Source organism: Nannobrachium achirus (assembly GCF_963921795.1).
Source record: "Nannobrachium achirus genome assembly, chromosome: 13".
Classification (NCBI taxonomy): domain Eukaryota; kingdom Metazoa; phylum Chordata; class Actinopteri; order Myctophiformes; family Myctophidae; genus Nannobrachium; species Nannobrachium achirus.
The window spans coordinates 52,001,130-52,025,409 of record NC_137833.1 but is presented as its reverse complement, the minus strand read 5'-3'; the positions used below and the strand labels follow the sequence as shown (position 1 = coordinate 52,025,409).

The following is a 24,280-nucleotide window of genomic DNA, read 5'->3' as shown; positions in this document are numbered from 1 at the left end:
TAAGGTTAGGTTTAGGCATAGTCTTACTGAGGTTAGGGTTAGTTTCACGGCTGGGCTACACCAAGCTTTTTCACGCGCGTCAGTGCGTACGCGGGGCGTGCGCACGTATGCGTGTTGTGGAAAGATCCAAAATATATCAATGATATCGGCTACACCAGGCTCACGGATAGTGCGAGCCCTGGATACGCATGCTGTAAAAATAGGAGCGGTTCCATTTTTTGTGCGCGCGTATGCGTTTAGTCCACAAACTCCCTGGTCTCCCGCACATATACTCCCTCCTTGGTGTAGCCAGGGGCTTTTCGCACACGCACAGATAGACAGCGTTTTCTGGTGTAGCCCGGCCGTCAGTACACATGAGCTCTGTAGTCTGTTCAGATTGACGTCATCAACCTGTCTGCGTTGGTCGCTGTGGTGAGGCTTGAGTGTAAGCTGTATGTATCAGTCTTCAGTGTCCTTGTGTCCAGAAGGAGATGCATCTTTAGAAGTTACATTTAATCGTATTTCATCGTCATGATGATGATGATGATGATGATGATGATGATGATACTTAGGCCTACTTACTTAATCCTCTTCTTCCCGGATGGGAAATAATGGCTTTGACGACTTGACGTCATTCATCTCGCTGCTGTGCTACTCTCTGAGTCATCAATAAACATGAATCAGAAATGACAGAAAATACTTAAAAAAAAACTATATTGAACAAAAGTGTTTAAAAACCATTGCTCTAAACTGACCCAATGATGGAAGTGAAAGTGAACCGAGTGGGTTTCAAACCACCTAGGAACGTGGTTCAAATCTGTCTGAAAAATCCATGGTATTGCTTTCTTTCTTTCTTTCTTTCTTTCTTTCTTTCTTTCTTTCTTTCTTTCTTTTTTTTCTCTTTCTGTTCTGTTTCTGACTTGATCAATACGAACACGATTCCGATCTGGACAGGCCAAAAATCTAATCAGGGTTGCCAGTGTGAACATGGTCTTACAACAGATAGAGATGAGGAGATTTAACCCATTTAGAACGGGTACACTATATTGTGTATCATTATTTTATGCTTTAAAGCTATACTGTGTAAGTTGCTCAACTTGTGGTCAGTAGCGTTATAGCAAACCACAGTCGCGTCTGCTTTTTTCGGCCGTTTTTCGCCGCGGACCGGGCCTTCAGACCACCGCGTCCGCCTCGCCGGCTCGCCCGCCTCGCCACGCATCCGTGGAGGTGTCTCGTGACCCTCTGCGGACCGGCGTTGGGGAGTTACAGGCTAGACTTATAGACCAGCGTAAACAAAGCTGTTGAAGCAAGCTATTTCCTGAAGAGACGCAAGATGCACTGTGATTGGCCGGTAGTGTATCATGTGTGTATGATCTGCAATGTGATTGGCCAACATATACACAACGTATACGGATGATGCAGATGACGTCATTTTGACGGGAAATCCAGCCCCTGTCACGGCTAAGTAGAAAACATATAAAGAAAAGGCTTTTGGGGCTGAAATTAACGGAGTGGGGGTTCTAAAACTTTAGCGATTTAATAGTTAGGACAATTTTAAGATATGTTTTATAAAAAAAGTTACATAGTATAACTTTAACTATTGAAAAATAGCAGATATACAAGCTCACTGCAAGCTTGTAGATCTGCTATTTTTGAAAAATCGTGAAAATTAGAATTTTGACCCGATTCTATAAGTGTCTTTTGAATCCTTCTAAGATTTTTTGAAAAACCTATGTTTCTGTGTCAGCAATCGGGCCAGCCATCGTCAAAGAAAAGGTCCTTTTCACTTAACTGGAGCTCAGTTAGTCTGTTCTTGAGAGACTAACTGTGTCAGTGGTTCTCAATCCTTTTCATTTGAAATGATATTTATTTGGCCACGGACCCCCATCTCAAAATATCTAGTTCCAGGGACCACCCAGAAGCAAATTTTTAGTTACAAACGTTCGCTTTGAAAATACATAATATTCAAAGATTTGCGCACATTTTCACGACTTTTTCAAAAATAGCAGATCTACAAGCTCACACTCGCACTCGGTGCCGCGCTGTGAGCTTGTATATCTGCTATCTTTCACTGGTTAAAGCATTCAATAATCCTAATATGAATATTATTAGAGGATGAAGCTCTCACAGTCCGCTGGGAATATAGTGACGGCCACATGGTGCTAAGTGTCCCCCCCGTCCCCGTCCCCCCTCCCTGTATCTGTCTCACCTGTCCCATATCAGTTCTCCACCAGTAGCCAGTAAGTCTCCAGTGATGCAGTCCACTTAGCACTCAGCCCGTATATCACACTCAACAAACCAGTTACGGGCTGGGCTCGCCTCGCATTTATACCAGCGTCATCCATTCGTCCGCCAGAAGTGCTCTCCTCTATGTTATTTTTTTCCCTGACAGAAGCAATAAACACGCTTTCCCATAAAACACCTCAGAGGTTTTTTTTCCATTTTATTTATTTTTTCATTTGAGGAAGAGAAGTGCTGCCCGGGAACGCATTCAAGCGAGGATCTGCAACGCCTCTGCGTTTCGGCGTCGCCATTCGTTCGTTTTATTTGTTTTTTACGGTACTACCGTTCTCTGGGGTTGGGCTGAGAACTTCGGTCCACACTGTCACTCTTTTGTATTACTATGCTTGCGAGGACATTTAGTGTGCATTTTATTTCATTTACCCAAGGGTCAGCAATATGTCCGTACACATACAGATATGTCCGTGACAAAGACTTGGCTTTGTCTACATGTGGCAAACTTTAGATTTTCAGTTTTACACACATGACACCATTATAATGTTCTTATTTTGATCATATTACCCAATGAGTCAATGACTAGTCTCCAGGACTGCTTCAGAATATCGTCGTTGTCGGGTGAAAACCTTGTATGTCCAAAACCGTTCTTTTTGCATTTTTCATTTTAAAAATGAACTAAGCTAGTGAAAACAGCCGATCTACAAGCACACAACGCCTCGCACCGCGAGGCGTTGTGTGCTTGTAGATCTGCTGTTTTCACTACTTTTGTGCGACGGCCTTGTATGATGAAGCAGGGCTTTACTTTGCAAAAGAACGTACACATTTGAAACTTGGAGAAACACGTTTTCCACCGGACAACGACGATATGTATGACACATATTCACTACAACACTATGGCACATTTTGTGTCCAACTAGTATCAGTGGTTCTCAAACGTTTTATCTGCTAAGACCACCATATCTCTGTTTACAGACATGTTATGGTCATTCAGGGCTATATATAGTACCTTTATCGGAAGGATGAAACCCCTTGAGATGAATCGTCTCATTTTAGAGGGGGTCCTTATGGCACAGATGTTACATTACATAACATTGCATTAAACAAACAAGACAAAACAAAACATCTATCCATACAGTCCAGACAATTTCTCTTCCAAAGCTAGCCACTCCCACCCATCAAATTCAACCCCAAACTAGCAGGATTCATATACTGTATGTAGGCATACCCTTTAAAACATGAGAGAGAAAAAAACAAGAAAAAAACAAACATGATACCAGTATCATGTTCCGATCTGGTCCAGCAGGCTCTAACATCATCATCCACCTTTAGAATAAATATGTTTACTTTAATTCCACATTGTGATGTAATTGGAAGCATTAGAAGCATGAACAGGGCATATGAAGGTGAGTAAAACATTTATTCTCTGAACATGTTTAGCTATAGCTCTTTATGTGTTTCTGGTAATATTAATGTGCGTTCATTTTGTATGTCTGTGTCAAAAACAGAATTTCCACCACAAGGCGGATGACCCCTGATCTAAATGCCTCGTCCTAACCTTAACCCCAACCTGAACCTTTTGAGCAGTGGCTCAGCTAAGCTCCAATATCTGGCTTTGTCCGGTTTCCAAAAAATGGGAAGAACCACATTTCTCTTGTGAGGACCTGGGAATTTGTCCTCGGAATGTCACATATTTTCTTTAAATTCTACTATACTTGTGAGCTATAGCAACACACACACACACACACACACACACACACACACACACACACACACACACACACACACACACACACACACACACACACACACACACACACACACACACACACACACAGGTTTGCAATTGCTACTTTGTGGGGACATTACACATAGTCTACTATCTTTGTGGGGACATTCCATTCATTTTGAACCCTAACCCTAACCCTAACCCTAACACTTAACCTAACCCCTAAACACCTTGTGGGGACCTATTAATAAGCCCCCACAAGGTTTTTCCTCTGATTGTACTATCTTTGTGGGGACATGAGGTCCCCACAAAGTAGTAATTCCCTGTCCACACACACACACACACACACACACACACACACACACACACACACACACACACACACACACACACACACACACACACACACACACACACACTCTCTCCTCTTGGGAGCAGAGCATATTGGTGTGTTACACTTGACTGGGCGTGCTTGCGTCGCTGTGCTGTGCTGTATGGAACAGCGTGGACTAATGGATTCACTGCTCTGTGTTTGGGTGGGTTTGGTGTATACGCCGGTGCCCAAAGTACCCCCCCTTCCCTCACTAATGGGGCCCCCAGGCAGAGGAAATGGGCTCCTTTGTGTGTGTGTGTGTGTGTGTGTGTGTGTGTGTGTGTGTGTGTGTGTGTGTGTGTGTGTGTGTGTGTGTGTGTGTGTGTGCATATATGTACTCAAGTGAGTCGGAATGAAAGAGAAGGACTGGGAGTGAGAAAATCCAGTGTGTGTGCGTGTGTGTGGGTGCGTGCGCGTGTGTGAGGGACTCTGTGAGAGGTATATATCGTCGTTGTCGGGTGGAAACCTTGTACGTCCAAAACCGGTTGTTTTGCATTTATCATTTTAAAAATGATTTAAACTAGTGAAAACAGCAGATCTACAAGCACACAACGCCTCGCGGTGCGAGGCGTTGTGTGCTTGTAGATCTGCTGTTTTCTCTACTTTTGTGTGACGGCCTTGTACGGTGAAGCAGGGCTTCACTTCGCGAAAGAACGTACACGTTTGAAACTTGGAGATATAAGGTTTCCACCCGACAACGTCGATATGGTGCACTGTATGAGAAGGTACCGATCAAAGGTCTTGCGAGGGTCTCTGGGTCAACTTTGAACCCTTGGCGTTCCTATTTTGGGCATGTCATTATAGGCATAACCTTTTCAAAGATAGCTGATCTACAAGCTCACAGTCCTTCACAATGTGATGCAATGTGAGCGAACGCACCCATTATTAATTTGACTGGCTTCACCTGTGTTGCTTACATCACAGGGTATTTTAATACAGTCATTTTTACAGGTTATGTAAGTGATATATCGTCACTGTCTGGCCAAAACCTCTTAACTCCATTTTTGATGATTTTGATTTTTTTGCATAAATCAGGGCTATTGAGGGTGTTCAATTACATCTGAGTGTTGGTTAAAATAATCTTGAACCAATGGAAAGTAGTAAAAAGTGCTTGGGACAAAACCTTCTAACTCCACACTTTCTGCCAAACCAGCTAACTCCACCTGATTGGCCCTCTCTTTTCTTCATAAATATGTGCTATTGAACACCCTTTACGTCTGTGTGTTGGTTATATTGAAGCAATGAAAAGTAGTAAAAAGCCCTTGGGTCAAAACCTCTTAACTCCACTTGAGCTCATTTTCCTGAAAATAAACATATTGAAGTAGAGATATGATATATTTGGGTTAAAACAAAGTTTGTATATTTAGTAATCATTGCTGTTCGGTTCGGTTCAGTAACAGTGGTCTCCTCATCTCTCCAGCTCTTTAATAAACATAAAATACATTTTCAGGTGGGTTAGTATGCCTTTTTATCTTTTATCAACATTTTATAGTGTTCCAGTTTCAGTCTTATCTGCTCATTTCTTTGCGTCATCATCACTTCCAATTTCACATGTTTGTTCTGTATCCTGAGTTAAATCTCTCCTGATGGAATAAAATTACCTGTAAATGTCTATTTAGTGTTTACTTAAAAAGCCAGAGAGACTGGGTTACTGAACAAACACTCTATAAGCAATGATTACTGTTCGATCATAGAGGTATTTAACTCTTAAATTGACAAAGAAACATCACTTACTACACCTTTTAACCTGAACTGCAGAACAACATGGATATGTGTGCTGACGAGGACAGAGTCACACATGCAGTAATAATGTGTATTAGCTCCATTCGCTGCATGCCTGTGAGCACTGTTGGGCAGTAACCTATTACTTAGTAATATATTACTGTAATATTATTACTTTACCCAATAATGAGTAGTGTAAGGTATTACTTAGTGATAAAAGTAGCTGTGTTACTGACAATTACAATGAACGTGATTTTTGTTATCTGACCAAGTTAAATGCGATCTCCCTTCGGTTGTATCATCTATGAGCCAGCACAATGTGTCAGTTCATGCTGTAGGGTGTTATCGGAATTGGTTCGGGGGCAAAAAAAAAACGTGATGATCGTCTACTTTCAATGTGTTTAGTTTTGCTGTTTGGTTGATTTTTTCCTGTCCGGATAATAGTATTGTTCCAATATGGAATATACAGAAAAACTACATAAATAAAAGTAATATAATATGTAATGTAGTATATCGTCACTGTCTGGCCAAAACCTCTTAACTCCATTTTTGAGGGTTTAGATTTTTTGGCATAAATCAGGGCTATTGAACACCCTTTACATTAGAGTGTTGGTTAAAATAATATTGAACCATTGGAAAGTAGTAAAAAGTGCTTGGGACAAAACCTCCTAACTCCACACTTTCTGCCAAACCAGCTAACTCCACCCGATTGGCCCTCTCTTTTTTTCATAAATATGTGCTATTGAACACCCTTTACGTCTGTGTGTTGGTTAAAATAATATTGAACCAATGAAAAATACTAAAAAGCCCTTTGGTCAAAACCTCCTAACTCCACTTGAGCTCATTTTCCCGAAAATGAACATTATGAAGTTAGGAGGTTTCAGCCCAACAGCAGAGATATTACTCTTGAATTGATACAAAGTAATAAGTATTATAATATTATGACTTTTTAAAGAAGTAATAAGTAACATACTCCTACTGTAAGTAATATTGCCCAACAACAGTGAGTGCTGCTCTGGCTTTCAGTCTGCCATCAAAGGATTTCTTGAAGAGAAGGATGATATCCCGCAGATGTAGCGCAAAGATCAAACAAAAACAATTATGCAGCGCGCGCCCTCATTACCGACTTCTAATTGATACGAAGAGTGCTCTGCGGAGGGATCGGCGCCGCTCACACAGCGATAATTGACGAGGAGCGGGATTTCACCGTAATTGCACAATCTCATTGTTTGTTGTAAACTGAAACCATAATCGTGACGCTGTGTTTCACACAATACTAAAACCACAAGTAACCGTTTTCCTGCAGCGCTAACGCCTCACGTCTCACATTACATAACCCTGGTGTGCATGTACTGTGTGTCTCTCTCTTTGTGTGTGCGTGCGCGTCGCCCTGTTCGGAGGCTTCATTAGAGTGATGTTAGAGCGTTGTAAGTGACTGTCTCATCGCGGTGGGTGTGATGGCCGCGACTGCTGGCCTGGGCAGGGGTGTCGCACCTAATTCTGGGCCCTGGGTACAAGGATTCACTGCGGGCCCCCCATGAATGTTCTTCATAGCGGGAGGGGGTTTAACCCATTTAGACTGTGAACGCATTATTATGCCTTATTTTATGCTTTAACTATTGAAAAATAGCAGATACAAGCTCACAGAACGGCACCGAGTGCCAGGCTGCAAGCTTGTAGATCTGCTATTTTAGAAAAATCTTGAAAATTTCGTGAAAGTCTTTGAATATTTCAAATCCTTCTAAGGTTTTTTGAAAAAAAGTATGTTTCTATGTCAGTGTTGCTCAAACCTTTTCATGTCAAGGACCCCCAAAATGATATGTATTTGGCCACGGACCCCCATCTCAAAATATTTACTCCCCAGAGTTACAAATGTTTGCTTAAAAAATAAATATATTCAAAGATTTGCACATATTTTCACAACTTTTCAAAAATAGCAGATCTACAAGCTTGCAGCGCGGCACTCTGTGAGCTTGTATATCTGCTATTTTTTCAATAGGCTAAAGTATAAAATAATGAAGGCCCCGCCACCTTGGGGCCTAGTAACTCAGTCCCACTTTTCCCCCCCTTGTGACGCCCCTGGGCCTGGGCAGCTAGTGGACTTGGCAGGGCCGATTAGCTCTCGTCTCCGTGCACCCATCACGTCCCCTCACGTCCCCTCGTTGTCCCCCAGGGCAGTGCAAGGAGACGGGGGGGGGGAGTGAGGGGACTACGTCTCGCGGACCGCGTGTGTGCGCTTGCTTGCGCCAAATGCAGTGGTGGAAAAAGTACTACATTCTTTTACTTTGGTAAAGGTCACAATGCTGCAATGTGGAAAAGTGAAAGTCTTGAATTCAGAATTGACTTGAGTGAAAGTGCAGAGGTATTTGGTATCAAAAAGTACCAAAAGGTAACAAAGTGCTCATTATGCAGAATGCACCCATTTTGAATTTCTAAAATCAATATGAAAATAACAGATCTACAAGCTCATCGTGAGATTGTACATCGTCTATTTTCAAATGGCCGAAATGTATATAGAGCTGAGGTGGTTAATGTATGTTTTGTAATAATAATCAAAATCTACAAAGTAACCAGTAACGAAAGTTTTCAAATAATTGTAGTGGAGTAAAAGCACAATATTTGCCTCTGAGATGGAGTAGAAGTAAAAGTACTGAAAATTGGAAAATACTCCAGCAAAGTAAAACAGAATGCCTCAAAAGTGTACTTAAGTACAGCACTTGAGTAAATGTTCGGGTTCGGGTACTTGAGTAAAAAGTTTCTGTGGGAGCTATGGCCGTTTATACTTGGTCGTGTGCTGGTGCACCAAAAAATAGCTGATCTACAAGCTCAACTGTCGGATCAGCTTATGTTCTGCTTTCAGGCTTGTAGTTTTTGTTTTGGCATTCATAAAAATGTTGGTGACCTCACAAGAACAGTAATACGTGTGTGTGTGTGTGTGTGTGTGTGTGTGTGTGTGTGTGTGTGTGTGTGTGTGTGTGTGTGTGTGTGTGTGTGTGTGTGTGTGTGTGTGTGTGTGTGTGTGTGTGTGTGTGTGTGAGTGTGCACGCGCTCACGCATTCGTACGTGCGTGTGTGTGAGAGGCAGTCCTCTGACACAGCACCCTCGCTCTCAGTAAGACGCCTCTTGTTTGCACCCATCCATCAGCTTGGTGAAAACCTTGAATCCTGTGTCACTGTTTCTCCCTAAGTTAAACACTTGAACCTTACAGTATACACAACTTTGACCAGAGTCATCCCCCAGGGCTTTATACTATAGGTCCCATCTTTTTTCCTATACTACACCAAATGTCTTTGCGAAAGATATGCGTAATCCTAAAGTTATTTCTAACCTTATTCTCTGTAAAACAGACACCACTGCCCACTTCAAACTTGGTTTGATTTTTTTTACATTTGAATCATTAACAGTTTTGGACACACAGTATGAGGTTTCCACCCGAGAGAGACGACATATGTACATGTAACACCCGGGATTCGAACCCGGGTCTCCCCCATGAAAGTCCAATATCTTAACCATTGATCCAAAGGGATATCCCTATGGACCGAGGGGGATACTAGACTTTTGAAGCCATCAGGTTGAGGCAGTGCGTCACTCCGCTACATACACACAAAAGATCATTTTCATACTACGCTCCCTTTTTTCTCATCTTCCCTCTTGACCTTCTGTCTCCTCCCAGCCATCGCCATCATGTGCTCCATGACCAGGAGGTGGACAAGCGCTGCTGCGTCCCCATGAACCACCTGTGGTCCAACCAGGCCCCCTACACTGTCTGCAACAGCTCCTTGTCAGAGTATGGAGTCCTGGGTAAGAGAGACCCATAGCTAAGGATGGAGCCCGCTACAAAGGCCATAACAAATGTATTGATTACCCGGTATCAATAAGCTTTGGGCTTATCAAGCTTGTTATCGAGCATAGCGGCCCATGACGTAATGTTTAAACAATCAAGACGATGCGATCGAGAAATTATTACAGTACTATGCATAATATAAAGCCTTATTGCACACTAATGAATGATATTTAATGATAATATTTGTTACTTTTGTCAATTGTCATCTTCATATAGATGGTGGTCAGCCACAAACTCACAACAACTGGCCAATAAAAAAAAGATACCAGTTCTGTTCAGAACTTGTCGTCTCACATCTTTCCACAAAACATTAGAAAACGCTCAATATAGTGGCCTCGATAAAAGCCCAGCTCAATAAGCATGATCGATAAGGTGCTCATTATCAATACAAATTAACAAGCTCCATCCCTACCCATGGTGTTGGTCAGAAAGCTCTTATTGCCATACGCTAACCTTTTTAGTTTTTTCGGAAATGTATGCCCTACCTGATCATGCTACTGCATCACACAAATGCATCCACGATATTCAAGTTAGTTACAGTAGTTTGCAACGTTACTGTGTATAAAGACTTGCTATCCGTGCTACAACTATTTGTTGTTAGATTGATTCATGATTAACATGCAAAAATCACGATACAGTAAGTTAAACCCATTTAGGCCTAGAATTATTGAATGCTTTAGAAAAATAGCAGATCTACAAGCTCGGTGCCGCGAGCTTGTAGATCTGCTATTTTTGAAAAAGTCGTGAAAATCTTTGAATATATGTATTTTCAAAGCGAATGTTTGTAACTCAAATTTTGCTTCTGGGTGGTCCCTGGAACTAAATATTTTGAGATGGGGGTCCATGGCCAAATACATATCATTTTGGGGGTCCTTCACATGAAAAGGTTTGAGAACCACTGACATAGTAGTCTCTCAAGAACAGACTAACAGAGCTCCAGGTAAGTGAAAAGGACCTTTTCTTTGACGATGGCTGGCCAGATTGCTGACATAGAAACATAGGGTTTTCAAAAAATCTTAGAAGGATTCAAAAGACACTTATAGAATCGGGTCAAAATTCGAATTTTCACGTTTTTTCAAAAATAGCAGATGAGCTTGTATATCTGCTATTTTTCACTGCACAGATACCGTATAGCAAGTCTACAGTAATGTAATGTATACAGTAATGTTGCAACCTAACTTACCTTGAATATCGTGGATGTACCCTAGCTTCAATCCAGTTACTGTAGCCCTTCTTTTGAATCCTTTTGGGGATGTTGTTGATGTTGTCATCTGCCCATTTGTCAATTTGGTCAAAAGAAATTGGTGGAACATAACTCATATTTTGGGACCATTGATTCGCTCCATAGTTTACAATGGTTTGTAATGCCCATGTGGTCACGCAATCCAAGATGGCTGCGTTCTGAAAGGACATGACTTGGATGCCTTTCTTTATTAATAACAGGGCGCAGGCAGCAAGCGAGACAACATTTGGATGTCTTCGTCAGGTCGCCATGACCTGACGGAGATGTATCTATTGTTGCCTGCACCCTGTTATTAATCAAGACAGGCTTCAGTTGTCCCAGTTTTCTGCTGTGTGTGCCTTACGAGTCCTGCTCCTGATATGCAGCAGACCAGCCTGAACCTGAAGTTATCCCCAATTCCTTACTTTAATTGTCTCCACCAGCCGAAGGCTGAGGGAGAGTATGTTTTCCCCTCCGTCCGTCCGTCCGTCCGTCCGTCCGTCCGTCCGTGCGTCCTCGCAGTTTGTGAGCGCCTAATCTCAGTCGCCGTTGGCCCGGACGCTGCCAAAGTGAGCACACACACTCCCTGGATGTCAATCTAGAACCTCTGCCCTAAATTTTTCAAATGGGCCTTTTCTAGCGCCACCTAGTGGCCGATGTTCGCAAAACACATTTCGGTGCACTACTCTTACAGATTTTGTCCAAAAATCCTACAAATCGGTAGGCAGTTTCTCGACAGTCATGTGATCGACACGGATCTGTCCGATTTTTCATATTCCATCCTGATTGGCTAAGATTGGCTTCCAAAGTTTGTAGGATTGAGCCGTTTTGAACAAAATGCCTCAAATCCCAAACGCAAAGTGCAATTATCATGAAATTGCGCACACACGTTCCCACTAGGTCGAGGAAGAAATGCCACTTCAAATTTTTGAAAGGGTTAGGCGCTATAACAGGCCGATTTGTGGTTTTACCTATAACTCCACCGATCAGTTTCAAACTTTGTAGGCACACTCCCTAGAGGCTAAGGATAAACCTTTGCCCTGCATTTCTCACATCAGCCTTTTATAGCGCCACCTTTGGGCCGACTTATGTAAAACACATTTTTGAATATTACTCCTTGAGATTTTATCCAAAAATCACGCAAATCGGTACACAGTATCTCTATAGTCATGTGATCAAGTCCGATCCGTCTGATATTTCATATTCCATCCTGATTGGCTAATATTGGCTTCCAAAGTTTGCAGGATTGCTCCGTTTTTGAACAAAATGCCTCAAATCATCAACGCAGCTTGCGATTACCGTGAAATTTGCCACACATATTCCCACTAGGTCAAGGAACAAATGCTACCTTTTTCACATTGGCCTGTTATAGCGCCACCAGCAGGTAGACTTTAGCAAAACACATTTTTGGAACACAATGCTTCAAATCATGCATGCAGCGTCCGATTGCTTTGAAAGATCTAAGGTGAAGAACATATGCCACCCTTTTTACATTGGCCTATTATACAGTAGCACCACCAGGATGCACAGCCTGGTGGAGACCTGTGCTCGGAAGAGCACTGCTTCTGGTTTTACTTTGTGCACACTCATTTACCAATACAGAGGCAAAGTATTTACCCTATAACATACCGTATAGAAAAATGTGACCGCTTTAAACCTGGCTTCCCTATTTTGGGATTTTTTATTTTTTTATTTATTTTTTTATCTCATGATTTTGTAACCGAACTGAGCTCATGTTTCCTTCAATGAATGCGGAGTGAGCAGGCCGCTTATTATCACCTGACGGGGGTGTTTCCCTGACCTAACGTGTGGAAGGAACACGTTATTCCAACCTTTCCCCTCCATCAGGCGCTTCGGCTGGCCAGGGGGAGGCACAATAGAGACCAGAACCCTTCGGGACACGGGGAGAACATGCAAACTAGAAACACAGAAAGGACCTTTCGCCAACCCCGGGAGAATGGAATGTATTTTTTGTTCAGTTATATTTGTTGTCGTTCCTCCAGGGTTCGAGCTGGGCTTCGCCATGGCCAACCCCAACGCTCTGGTGCTGTGGGAGGCCCAGTTCGGAGACTTCCACAACACGGCCCAGTGCATCATCGACCAGTTCATCAGCCCGGGTCAGGCCAAGTGGCACCGGCACAACGGCATCGTGCTGCTGCTGCCCCACGGCATGGAAGGAATGGTGAGAGAACCATGCAATAAAGCAGACAAATGTACCTCTGTCAGTGGAAAGGAATCTCATTGCATTTCGTCGCTGTCGAGGAGAAACCTTCCATATCTCTGCTGTGTTCATTTTCGGGAAAATGAGCTTAAGTGGAGTTAGGGCGTTTTGACCGAAGAGCTTTTTACTCCTTTTCATCGGTTCAATATTATTTTAACCAACACACAGACGTAAAGGTTGTTCAATAGCACATATTTATGAAAAAAAGAGAGGGCCAATCGGGTGGAGTTAGCTGGTTTGGCAGAAAGTGTGGAGTTGGAAATGTAAAGGGTGTTCAATAGCCCTGATTTATGCCAAAAAATCAAAAACCTCAAAAATGGAGTTAAGAGGTTTTGGCCAGACAGTGACGTTATTCTATAACCTTTTTTTTATCCATAAATTAACGGCCTACTTGATCGTACTACAGCATCACACAATAGCATCAAAAGTAACCGATCCACAAGTGACGCGTTTTGAGCTGGTGGAAGTGGATCTGCTACTTTTCTTTATTTGAATCCTGAAAAGTAACTGTTTTGGACAGCATTTCCACCCGACACCGACACTTTACTCAAGTACTGAAGTACAGTTCAACTTTGACTTCCTCTGCAATTTCCTCTATTTTTTAAAATGTAAAAAACTGTTTTGATAGATGAAAACGGAAAGGATTCTGACTATTAAGCAAACAATTATTGTGATTATCTCAAATAATTTCCTTTAGTGACCATTGTATCTGTCCCGTCTCTGCAGGGCCCAGAACATTCTTCAGCCCGACCCGAGCGCTTTCTGCAGATGAGCAAGGATGACTCCGACCTCTTCCCAGTATGTTTGCATGCAGTACAGATTTGTTCGTTTTTTTGAGAATATTTATTTCCAAGATACAGAGTCAGCACTGTCCCCACATTCTTCAGTTAGTGTCCAATCGTCCAGATGTCATGTTGTGTTGGAAGCGATTGACCGGACAGTGCTTCATCATTCTGAGGCTTCAGCATGGAGCAATTAGTCAGAATCAGTCCCAGGAATGAGCTGGTAATTTGGGAATATTGACCTTATTCACACCGTGGCCATCTTCGGTCACATGACCACATAAGGTGGCAGCCTGCATTACAAACCATTGTAAACAAAGGAGCGATGGTCCCAAATTACCAACCTGGCCAACTCGGGAACAATGTAAATAGGGAATGAATGCCCTGCCCTTTAATGCAAACCTCATTATATCTGTTGTCATAGGATCCGTTTTGACCATCTGTTTGGCCGTGTGTCCATTTATGCCCATATATGGAGATATCTGTCTGTCTACGTCCATTTCATGCCCATATATGGAGATCTCTGTAGGACCCGTTTTGACCATCTGTTTGCCTGTGTCCATTTATACCCATATATGGAGTTATCTGTCTGTCTGCATCCATTTTATGTCCATATATGGAGATCTCTGTAGGACCCGTATTGACCATCTGTTTGCCTGTGTCCATTTATGCTCATATATGGAGATATCTGTATCTGTCTGTCTGCATCCATTTTATGCCCATATATGGAGATCTCTGTATCTGATGTATGTGTCCGTTTATGCCCATTATGGAGATCTCTGCATCTGTTAGTGCCCCCGACTATTGCTGCGGCGGGAAACACGCGTGCCTACCGGTAATTTAAAATAGGGAATGAAAGCCCCACCCTTTGATGCAAACCCCATTATACCTGTTGTCATAGGACCCGTTTTGACCATCTGTTTGCCTTTGTCCACTTATACCCATATATGGAGATCTCTGCAGACACAGTACCGGTTCCGGCCCTACCCTTTAATGCAAACCCCATTATACCTGTTGTCATAGGACCCGTTTTGACCATCAGTTTGCCTTTGTCCACTTATACCCATATATGGAGATCTCTGCAGACACAGAACCAGTTCCGGCCCTACCCTTTAATGCAAACCCCATTATACCTGTTGTCATAGGACCCGTTTTGACCATCTGTTTGCCTTTGTCCACTTATGCCCATATATGGAGATCTCTGCAGACACAGCACCCCTTACTTTACTTACAGAGCGCCCCGGAGTTCCCTAGCCCCTGGGCTCCTTATTCCCCTTTATTATTTAAGTTTAGTGTGAGAGGGAACTGCCCGGGCTTATCCACATTATTCACCTGGTTCTCTTAAAGGCACAGCCCGCTAATTCCCCTGAACCCAACCGCTCTGAAGAGCACCCTGAACTTTGCTCACCTCGAAGTGAGAGGAAGAAAGACTTTAGTTTATGCCACACTCAGAGAGATTTTTAGTTGACTCATCTAGCGTATGTGATGTCAGAGCCTTTTATGAAGTGATGTCCCAATGAGTCAGCGCTTGCTCCGGAACAGCCCGATGTCAGTCATCTCCGCATACGGAGATTCAAAATCTTTCGTGCCGGATCCGAAAAACTGTGTATTGGGCCAGGTCGAGGCCTAGCTAAGAACGTAGGCAAAGGTCTGAGCTGTCTGTGTGCGAAATCTGGAGTCTGTAGCACCAACCATGTGCTGTCAGGGCTCATCCATGCGATTCGGGCCATTCGGATTCGGCGTCCATTGGCTTCAATTAGTAGTCAGGACTCCGCATATGGAGATTCCGAACCTTTAGCGTTGGTTCCGGAAAACCGCATATCGGGTCGGGTCGAGGCCTAGCTAAGAACGTAGACAAAGGTCTGAGCTATCTGCGTGCGAAATTTGGAGTCTGTAGCACCAACCATGTGCTGTCAGGGCTCATCCATGCGATTCGGCCCAATTCGGCCTCGGCTTCAATTATTAGTCACGATATGAGTTCTGTTCAGCCAATTTCTTTTGACCAAATCGACAAATGGGCAGATGATCAACTTCCCCAAAAGGATTCAAAAGAAGGGTACATTCACAATATTCATGGTAGTTAGGTTGCAATATACTCTGTACAAAGACTTGCTACAGTATATTTGCAGACTAGTGCTTGCTCTGTGTGAGTGTGCGCTTGCGTGCGAGAAGCCAAGAAACAAACCAGTAGAGCCCTTTTCATAGCAGACATTTTGACAAGACAGCTGAAGGTAATAATTAATTGTGGGTGTGTTAAGTTAGGTGTTCCACAATCCAACGTGGACAGTTCCTGTACAGTTAAATTCATGCTGGCACACACAGGAACACCACATAATGAAACACGCAATCAACGTCATTACTTTCAGCTGCGTTTGCCTGTCAAACTGTCCCCTGTGACAATGGTCCAGAACCACTAAAATAACACACTTGTCATTTTTTGGCCAACAGCAAACCATTTGTCGTTTCTGTGTAATAATTAGATTTATGTTTTTGAAGGTTTTTCTTTTTTTTGTGAATTATTTTGTGTTTGACGAAGGAATATAGCGGAAACTTTGAGGTGCAGCAGCTGTACGAGTGCAACTGGATCGTGGTCAACTGTTCAAACCCTGCCAACTACTGCCACGTGTTGAGACGACAGATCCTGCTGCCCTTCAGGAAGCCGGTGAGGTGAAACCTGTGCTGTTCAAGGCGCCCTTACACACAGTTGCGACAGCTATCGTGTCCGTGTAGTCTGAGATTGAGGGTGGAGGGGGCAGATCCAATGCATTGTCAATGGGAGGTTGTTTGGTTTTTTGTCGTTGCCGTGTCTCTTGGCCAAAAGACAGCCTGTGGTTGAGCTAGAGACACGGCAACGCCAAAAACCAAACAACCTTCCATTGACAATGCATTGGATCCGCCCTCCCCCCCTCATTCTCAGACGATACGGAGAAGATGTTTCACGCATATGTGTGAGTCCGGCCCAAGTCTTCATCATCACAGATATCTGTTTATTTACCTCGTCCGTTCCCAAATGGTCAGGCACGTGCAAACATAGACATGAAAGGGGGCTTGAGCCCCTGCCCTTTTATCCATCTGTAAAAAGTGACCATGAATGCAGTTCTTACTATGGTGAAAGAAATGCAAATGCCCTCTTTCCATGCCATACCTGAAGGCAGCATTCAGGAGAATTGCCTTGTCTGAACTCTCCTGAACTTGAATGCAGCATCTTATGTTGAAAGAATTGTCCTCTCTGTGTAGAAATCGAGCATCGAAAACAGCCGAACTCCAAGCTCACAACGCGTCGCAGCACAGCGTTGTGAGCTTGGAGGTCAGCTATTTTCGAAATTTTCACCAAAAGGCCCTTTTAGAAATTTCAGCCCCTGCCACTTTAACATTCTCTGCACGTCCCTGCAAATGGTGTTCCGTGAACGTAAGACAAGACAATATGCCTTATGCACACGCAAAAGTGGGTGTGGCCTATTTTATGGCCAAGGAGTCATTTTAACTGAAAACTAATGGTTGGAATGGATTCAAAATCCAAAAATACCTTAATTACACACCTCATACGCTCATATTGGCCATTTTTTTATTTTCCCCTCTTTATTTTCCTATCAATTACTCACCCAGATGGAGACTAACCCTAACCCATTGTTTGTTGTTCTTGTTGTTTTTGTTGAATTCCGAAGCCAATAATTTAAAGGAGTAGTTCACCCCCAAAATGACATTTTCTTCTATTGATTACTCATGCCATGGAGACTTGAGTTCAATAATATTTGTTTGTATTTGTGGCATTCCTATGACAAAAAATGTATTATAGTAAATTTACCCCCATAGATTCCGGATGGGGACCCGAATGCATGTGGGTCCCCATTCGCAATCAATGGGGGTAAATTCAATGTAATCAAATTATTGTCTTCGGAATGTGACAAAAAACAAGAAATATTATTAAACTCAAGTCTCCATGGTGTGAGTAAACGATAGGGGAAAAAAAAGTCATTTTGGGGGTGAACTACTCCTTTAAGGAGACTCTTTGTAGGCCCAAATGCATTTGGGTCTCCATCCGGAATTAATGGGGGTACATTTATCTTAATCAAATTTAGGTCTGAACACATTATTACGCAATATTTTATGCTTTAAATATTAAAAAATAGCAGATATACAAGCTCACAGCGCGGCACCGAGTGCCGCGCTGCGAGCTTGTAGATCTGCTATTTCCTACACTTCTTCTTTTTTTTTTTTTCTTTTTTTTTTTTTTACTATGTTTCTGTCAGTTGGTTCTCAAAATGTTTCATGCCAAAGACCCCCAAAACTACATGTATTTGGCCACGGACCCCCATCTCAAAATATGTTGTTCCAGGGACCCCCCCAACTCAAAATATTGTATCAGGGACCCCCCAGAAGCAAATATTTGAGTTACAAATGTTCACTTTCAAAAAGATATTTTCAAAGACTTGCCAAATATATATATATATATATATATATATATATATACAGTATATATATATATATCACGTTTTTCAAAAATAGCAGATCTACAAGCTGTGAGCTTGTATATCTGCTATTTTTCAATAGTTAAAAGCATTAAAATAATTCTAGGCCTAAATGGGTTAAGCCTCTAAATTCGGTCCTCCTGTCTTTGACGGGTTTCGTTAAACGTTTGAAGTTAACAGTAATATAGTTTGAAACGTTCTGTTGCCGTTGCACGTGCACACACCTCTCATTCCCAGCGTCAGTCTTCATCCACAGTGAACATCCTAACTGATCCCCAGTCGCACGTAAATGCAATGCTTTGCCGAGCGTGAGAAAAGCGCTTCCCGAGCAAATGAGCGCGGGGAGCCAGGAGGGGATAATGTTTTTTTTGTTTTTCTATGAAAGAAAGCCGAAAACCCTGGACTCGGTTGGTTGAACCGCAACGCCTCTTTTATTTATTTGATTCTCAAAGAAATGTTTTTGTTTCCCCCAAGGTCAATGTTGCGTGTTATATGATGGCTAACAAATTAGCGTGAAAAAGCAGATAAAACTTTCATCTCTGGAGGATTTTCCCCAAAGCACATAATGAAGACACGGATGATGGAAACAATCTGTTGTTTATTAGAGTTGGTGTAAACTTTATGCTTTTTTTCTCTTTATTCTTCAGCTGATCATTTTCACTCCCAAGTCTCTGCTGAGGCATCCGGATGCGCGGGCCAGCTTTGATGAGCTTGCCACAGGTACAGGTTTCCTGGTCTTCTACAAACTGTTAGAGCAGGGTTCCCCAATTAGTTTTCCCCAAGGGCCGAATTATGTCTAGGGCACCGAGCCGAGGGCCACAACATTGCAGGGGCCGACGGCGGCGTTCCCGCTACTCCAGCGACGGTTCAAAATCGGGTGAAAATCTTGTATGTCCAAAACTGTTTGTTTTGCATTTATCATTTTAAAAATGATTTAAACTAGTGAAAACAGCCGATCTACAAGTACACAACGTGTTGTGTGCTTGTAGATCTGCTGTTTTCACTACTTTTGTGCGACGGCCTTGTATGATTTGCGAAAGAACATAAAAATTTGGAGATACGAGATTTCCACCCGACAACGACGATATACTGGTGTTGTTGCTGCTCTTATACCACCATTATTACTGGGGTTGGTGTGGGCCAGACAGTAGACCCCCGCGGGCCGCAAATGGCCTGCGGGCCGCCTATTGGGGAACCCTGTGTTATAGTCATAGTCGACAGCGGTGGAAGTATTTTTTTTTGTCGCATTCCTAAGCCAATAGTTTGAGGAGACTATTTGTGTCTCCGTAGGGAACAAAGCAGGCTCTTTGTGTGTCAATAGGGAACAAAGCAGGCTCTTTGTGTGTCCATAGGGAACAAAGCAGGCTCTTTGTGTCTCCATAGGGAACAAAGCAGGCTCTTTGTGTCTCCGTAGGGAACAAAGCAGGCTCTTTGTGTCTCCATAGGGAACCACTGCTGATCATCAAATTATTGGCTTTGGGATGCGACAAAATATCCATGAATTCAAGTCTCGATGGGGTGAGTAATCGATAGAATATATATAATTGTTCTTTTTGTGGACGATCCCTTTAAAACTCACTCAGTGCCAATGACGTCTCATGACGTCTTTTTTCAATGGGCCCTGTGTGCCAATGACGTCTTTGACGTCTTTTGATCAAAGACTATAATTTTTTTTTTAGTAAAGAAAAACATACAAAATCCTGGCACAAATACCTTGGGGCCATTTTGGCCCTTGGCACAGAAAGAGTTAAGTAAAATACCACAATGTAGAAATGCTATGTTATAAGTAAAAGTCTTGAATTCAAAATGTACTTGAGTAAAAGAACAAAAGTATTGTCATCTTGGCAAATGTACTTAAAGTACCAAAATTAAAAGTACTCGTTATTCACTTGTCCGGCCTTATGGCATCACTCTGGGAGTTACTGTTAACGGTATGTGCTCTTTGTATCATAATTATTTAATATTTTTATGTGTCGTGTTAATGTCAGGTATTTTGTTTGTTTTTTGTATGGTGTTGTATTCTCTTTTCTTTTCTTTTTTCTTTTCATATTTTGTCTGTATGTTGTCTTTTTATCGTCAAGTAAAAGTTGTCTTGTACGTCAAAAAAAGAATGAAAAACTAAATAAACATATTGTTTAAAAAAAGAAAATTACTCGTTATGCTAAAAAAGGTTGCAAAAAAACAACAACAAAAAAACTAAACAGAACGTTCAAATATGGAGATACGATTTCTGCCCGACAGAAAAAAAAGATAAAATAGTGTAAAGTAAAAGTCTGGTGAATTCCTGCACACACAGGCACTTCCTTCAGGAGGCTGATTCCTGACCAGGGACTCGCTGGTGAAAACCCCACCCAGGTGAAAAGAGTGATCTTCTGCACGGGGAAGGTCTACTACGAACTGGCTAAGGAGAGGAAGCTGCAAAACCTGGAGAGAAGCGTCGCCATTATCAGACTTGAACAGGTAAAAAGAAATCCATTAAAGCTGTCTGATGATGGAGTGTGCGGCCACTTCATAATGCTAGCAGTTTTGAGTCTGGTCCCAGTCTCAACTGTTTTTTTAACACAGTGGTTGCCAGCTATATAATTAATTGCGGATTGATTGACTGGAGGATTGATTTTGGGGTTTGGCTTGCAAAGTACACCGTGATGTCATCACGGTGCAGGCACGTGCACATATAGTCTTCAAAGGGGGCTTGAGCTCCTGCCCTTTTATCCATCTGTAAAAAGCGCCCTCTCCAGACCATGAATGCAGTTTTACTATGGTGAAAGAAATGCAAATGCCCTCTTTCCATGCCATTATAGCTGAAGGCAGCATTCAAGAGAATTGCCTTTTCCAAACTCTCCTGAACATGAATGCAGCATCTTATGTTGAAAGAATTGCCCTCTCTGTGTAAAGAAACATGCCATTACGCCACATCTCCAGTATCGACTAGAATATGCTTAGTTTATGGTATCAAGTACCGAAAATAGCCAACCAAGCTGGTCTCCAACGCGTCGCAGCGCTATTTTCGATATTTTCACCAAAAAGGCCCTTTTAGAAATGTCAGCCCTGCCTCTCTAACATTCTCTACACGTCCCTGTCATGGTGTACTTTGCAAGTTCTAGGCAACACAGAAGGGGGGGGGGGGGGGGGGGGGGTTATTTCCACATAACAACTCAAAGGTCTATTAATGAAATAGTTCAATGTTGAAAATGGGTGGTCCTCCCCTTTAAGATTGCACCCAATGTCAAATATCAGTCTTTACCGTGAGTGTATTGTAAAAAAAATAATGTTAACCACATGAACCCTTGCATCTAGCACAGGCCCGGCGCCACGGGGGTGCCAGAGGGGGCCTTTCACCCTCAGTTGCAAATCCTGCCCCCTCAGTTTAAGTTTTGTATTGTCACTGTCAGGCAGAAACTTTGTATCGCCGAGTTTCAAATTTCTAGGTTTTATCGTAAAGTAAAGCCCCGCTTTATCTTCCAAGACTATCACACAAAACTAGTGAAAATAGCAGATCTACAAGCACACAACGCCTCGCGATGCGAGGCGTTGTGTGCTTGTAGATCGGCTATTTTCACTAGTCTAAATATGATAAATACTAAACCAACGGTATTGGACATACAATGTGGTTTCCACTCGACAACATCAAAATATATATTGTTTTAATATAAAATTGAGATGTGCCCCCTCACTATTTTCAACTGCCCCCCTCAGTCATTTCATCCTGCGGCCGAGCCTGATCTAGCATAGGCATCTAGCTATCTATTCACTATTGTGAAATTGTGTGTATGTAGGGTTAAAGCGGTTACATTCTTTTATCTTAACTAGTCCATCCACACACGTACCCAAACTACCCAAACTATGTGCAAAAACTGTGACTGTCACTAATAGCTCTATAGCAAATAGATACCGAGTTAAAAACCAGTTTCAATCCTTTTCATATTGATCAACCCACGGAGGATAAAAATGCATGAGAACAGCCATGTAACTGAACTGTATCAAAGTCCCCAGCCGCCAATAGGTTGTTACGTCACTGTAGCACGCTGAGTGTTTCTGTGGTTTGTTGCTGACACAATTGATGAGACCGTTTGGTAATTAAATCTTCTGCTTTACTGACCACACACACGCACGCACGCACACCCGTGCACATACATATTGGTGCACCAAGTCTATGTAAGCTATAATAATCCAGCCTTGCTGGGTCTGCTGCTTGCTATGCGTTTAAATCAAAGTCCTTTTATAACTTTGTACCACTGAGCCAGCTCTCTCTCTCTCTCTCTCTCTCTCTCTCTCTCTCTCTCTTAAAGGGATATTCCATTTTCAAAAAAACTTTTGGTCATTTTATCGTCTAATTAGGCTTTTATGAACAGATTTTAATTTGCTTGATTCAATATTTAGATATTTGATGTAAATGTTATCAGGGCCTCCAGGCCCATGGCCTCTCCCCATACACACCCATTGTAACTTCAAACTCCGTTTTAACCATGATAGATTCATTAAAAACACCCATTATTTTTTCTGGTGACTCATAATACCCTCGTAATACGTGAGCAGACCATCTTTCGATAACTTTTTTCATTTATCTTTAATAATTCATCTTTGTATTTAAATTTTCCCAAAGAATTATTAAAAATAAATGAAAAAAGAACACAGCCTGCTCATGTATTAAGACGGTATCATGAGTCACCAGAAAAGATAATGGGTGTTTTTAATGAATTTATCATAGTTAAAATGGAGTTTTGAAGTTACAATGGGTGTGTATGGGGAGAGGCCCTGGAGGAGGAGGGCCTGATAACATTTACATCAAATATCTAAACATTGAATCAAGCAACTTAAAAACCGTCCAGGGTGTTCATAAAAGCCTGATTAGACGATAAAATGACAAAAAGTTTTTTTGAAAGTGAAATATACCTTGAAGTATACCTTGAACGAGGAAGCTGACGGTTCTGATGCATATTATGTGTGTCTGGAATCGGACCAGTGGATCTCAAACGTTTTAATTTCAAAGACGCCCAGTTTGGTATAACTTACGCCGCCGGTTCCCAAACACTGGGTCGGGACGCATTTGTGGGTCGTGAACAAATCTTTTATGGGTCCCTTAATATTTGTTTCCTACATTTTGTTTTTAATCATTATTATTATTATATTATTATTATTTCAAAGCAGTTTCAAAAAACATTCCCAAAAAAGCAATAATGTTTATGAATGGAAAAACAAATTCAATCATTATTTTTTTCAGTAATTTAATGAAGGAATAAAAGAAAAATCTAAGAAATTACATAAATTAGAAAACAAATGTTCAAGAAGTAGTGAAAACAGGTGATCTACAAGCTCACAACAATGCAGCACAAAGCGATGCGTTGTGTGCTTGTAGATCTGCTATTTTCACTAGTTTGGGTCCCGGGCAACGTCTAATCTCCCGGACAACGTCTAGTCTCTAAATATACGGACAATTTTGTCGACAAATAAAAACTAGATTAAAATGTTAGGGAGGGACAAGTGGGGAAGAGCTGCGACACGTTGTTTGTGAGCTTGTAGATCGGCTATATATATATATATATATATATCAGGTTATATATCGGTTAAAACCTTGCCTTTCATTTCAGTGATTTTCTGAGTGAGTGTGTCTGAACGGTTCTCTCCTGAAATGAGGACTGGTGTGAGGTCACACCAGGTCCCATTTCCTATTGGGCTCCCTCGAGAAGGGGGCGGTACTTTTTGG

At 42.1% G+C, this 24,280-nt stretch overlaps 1 protein-coding gene across 1 annotated transcript in view; it reads left to right on the top strand.

Annotated features, from left to right (window-relative positions):
• The window catches only part of ogdhl (oxoglutarate dehydrogenase L), a gene marked incomplete at its 5' end in the record, with an annotated part of 74,849 nt that overhangs the window by 46,745 nt on the left and 3,824 nt on the right, over window positions 1–24,280 (top strand). Inside the window, 6 exons of the mRNA XM_080740458.1 lie at window positions 9,712–9,839; window positions 13,108–13,286; window positions 14,052–14,123; window positions 16,644–16,769; window positions 19,224–19,296; window positions 20,873–21,036. Coding sequence (XP_080596584.1) covers window positions 9,712–9,839; window positions 13,108–13,286; window positions 14,052–14,123; window positions 16,644–16,769; window positions 19,224–19,296; window positions 20,873–21,036 — 742 coding nt within the window. The remainder of the gene's footprint in view (window positions 1–9,711; window positions 9,840–13,107; window positions 13,287–14,051; window positions 14,124–16,643; window positions 16,770–19,223; window positions 19,297–20,872; window positions 21,037–24,280) is intronic.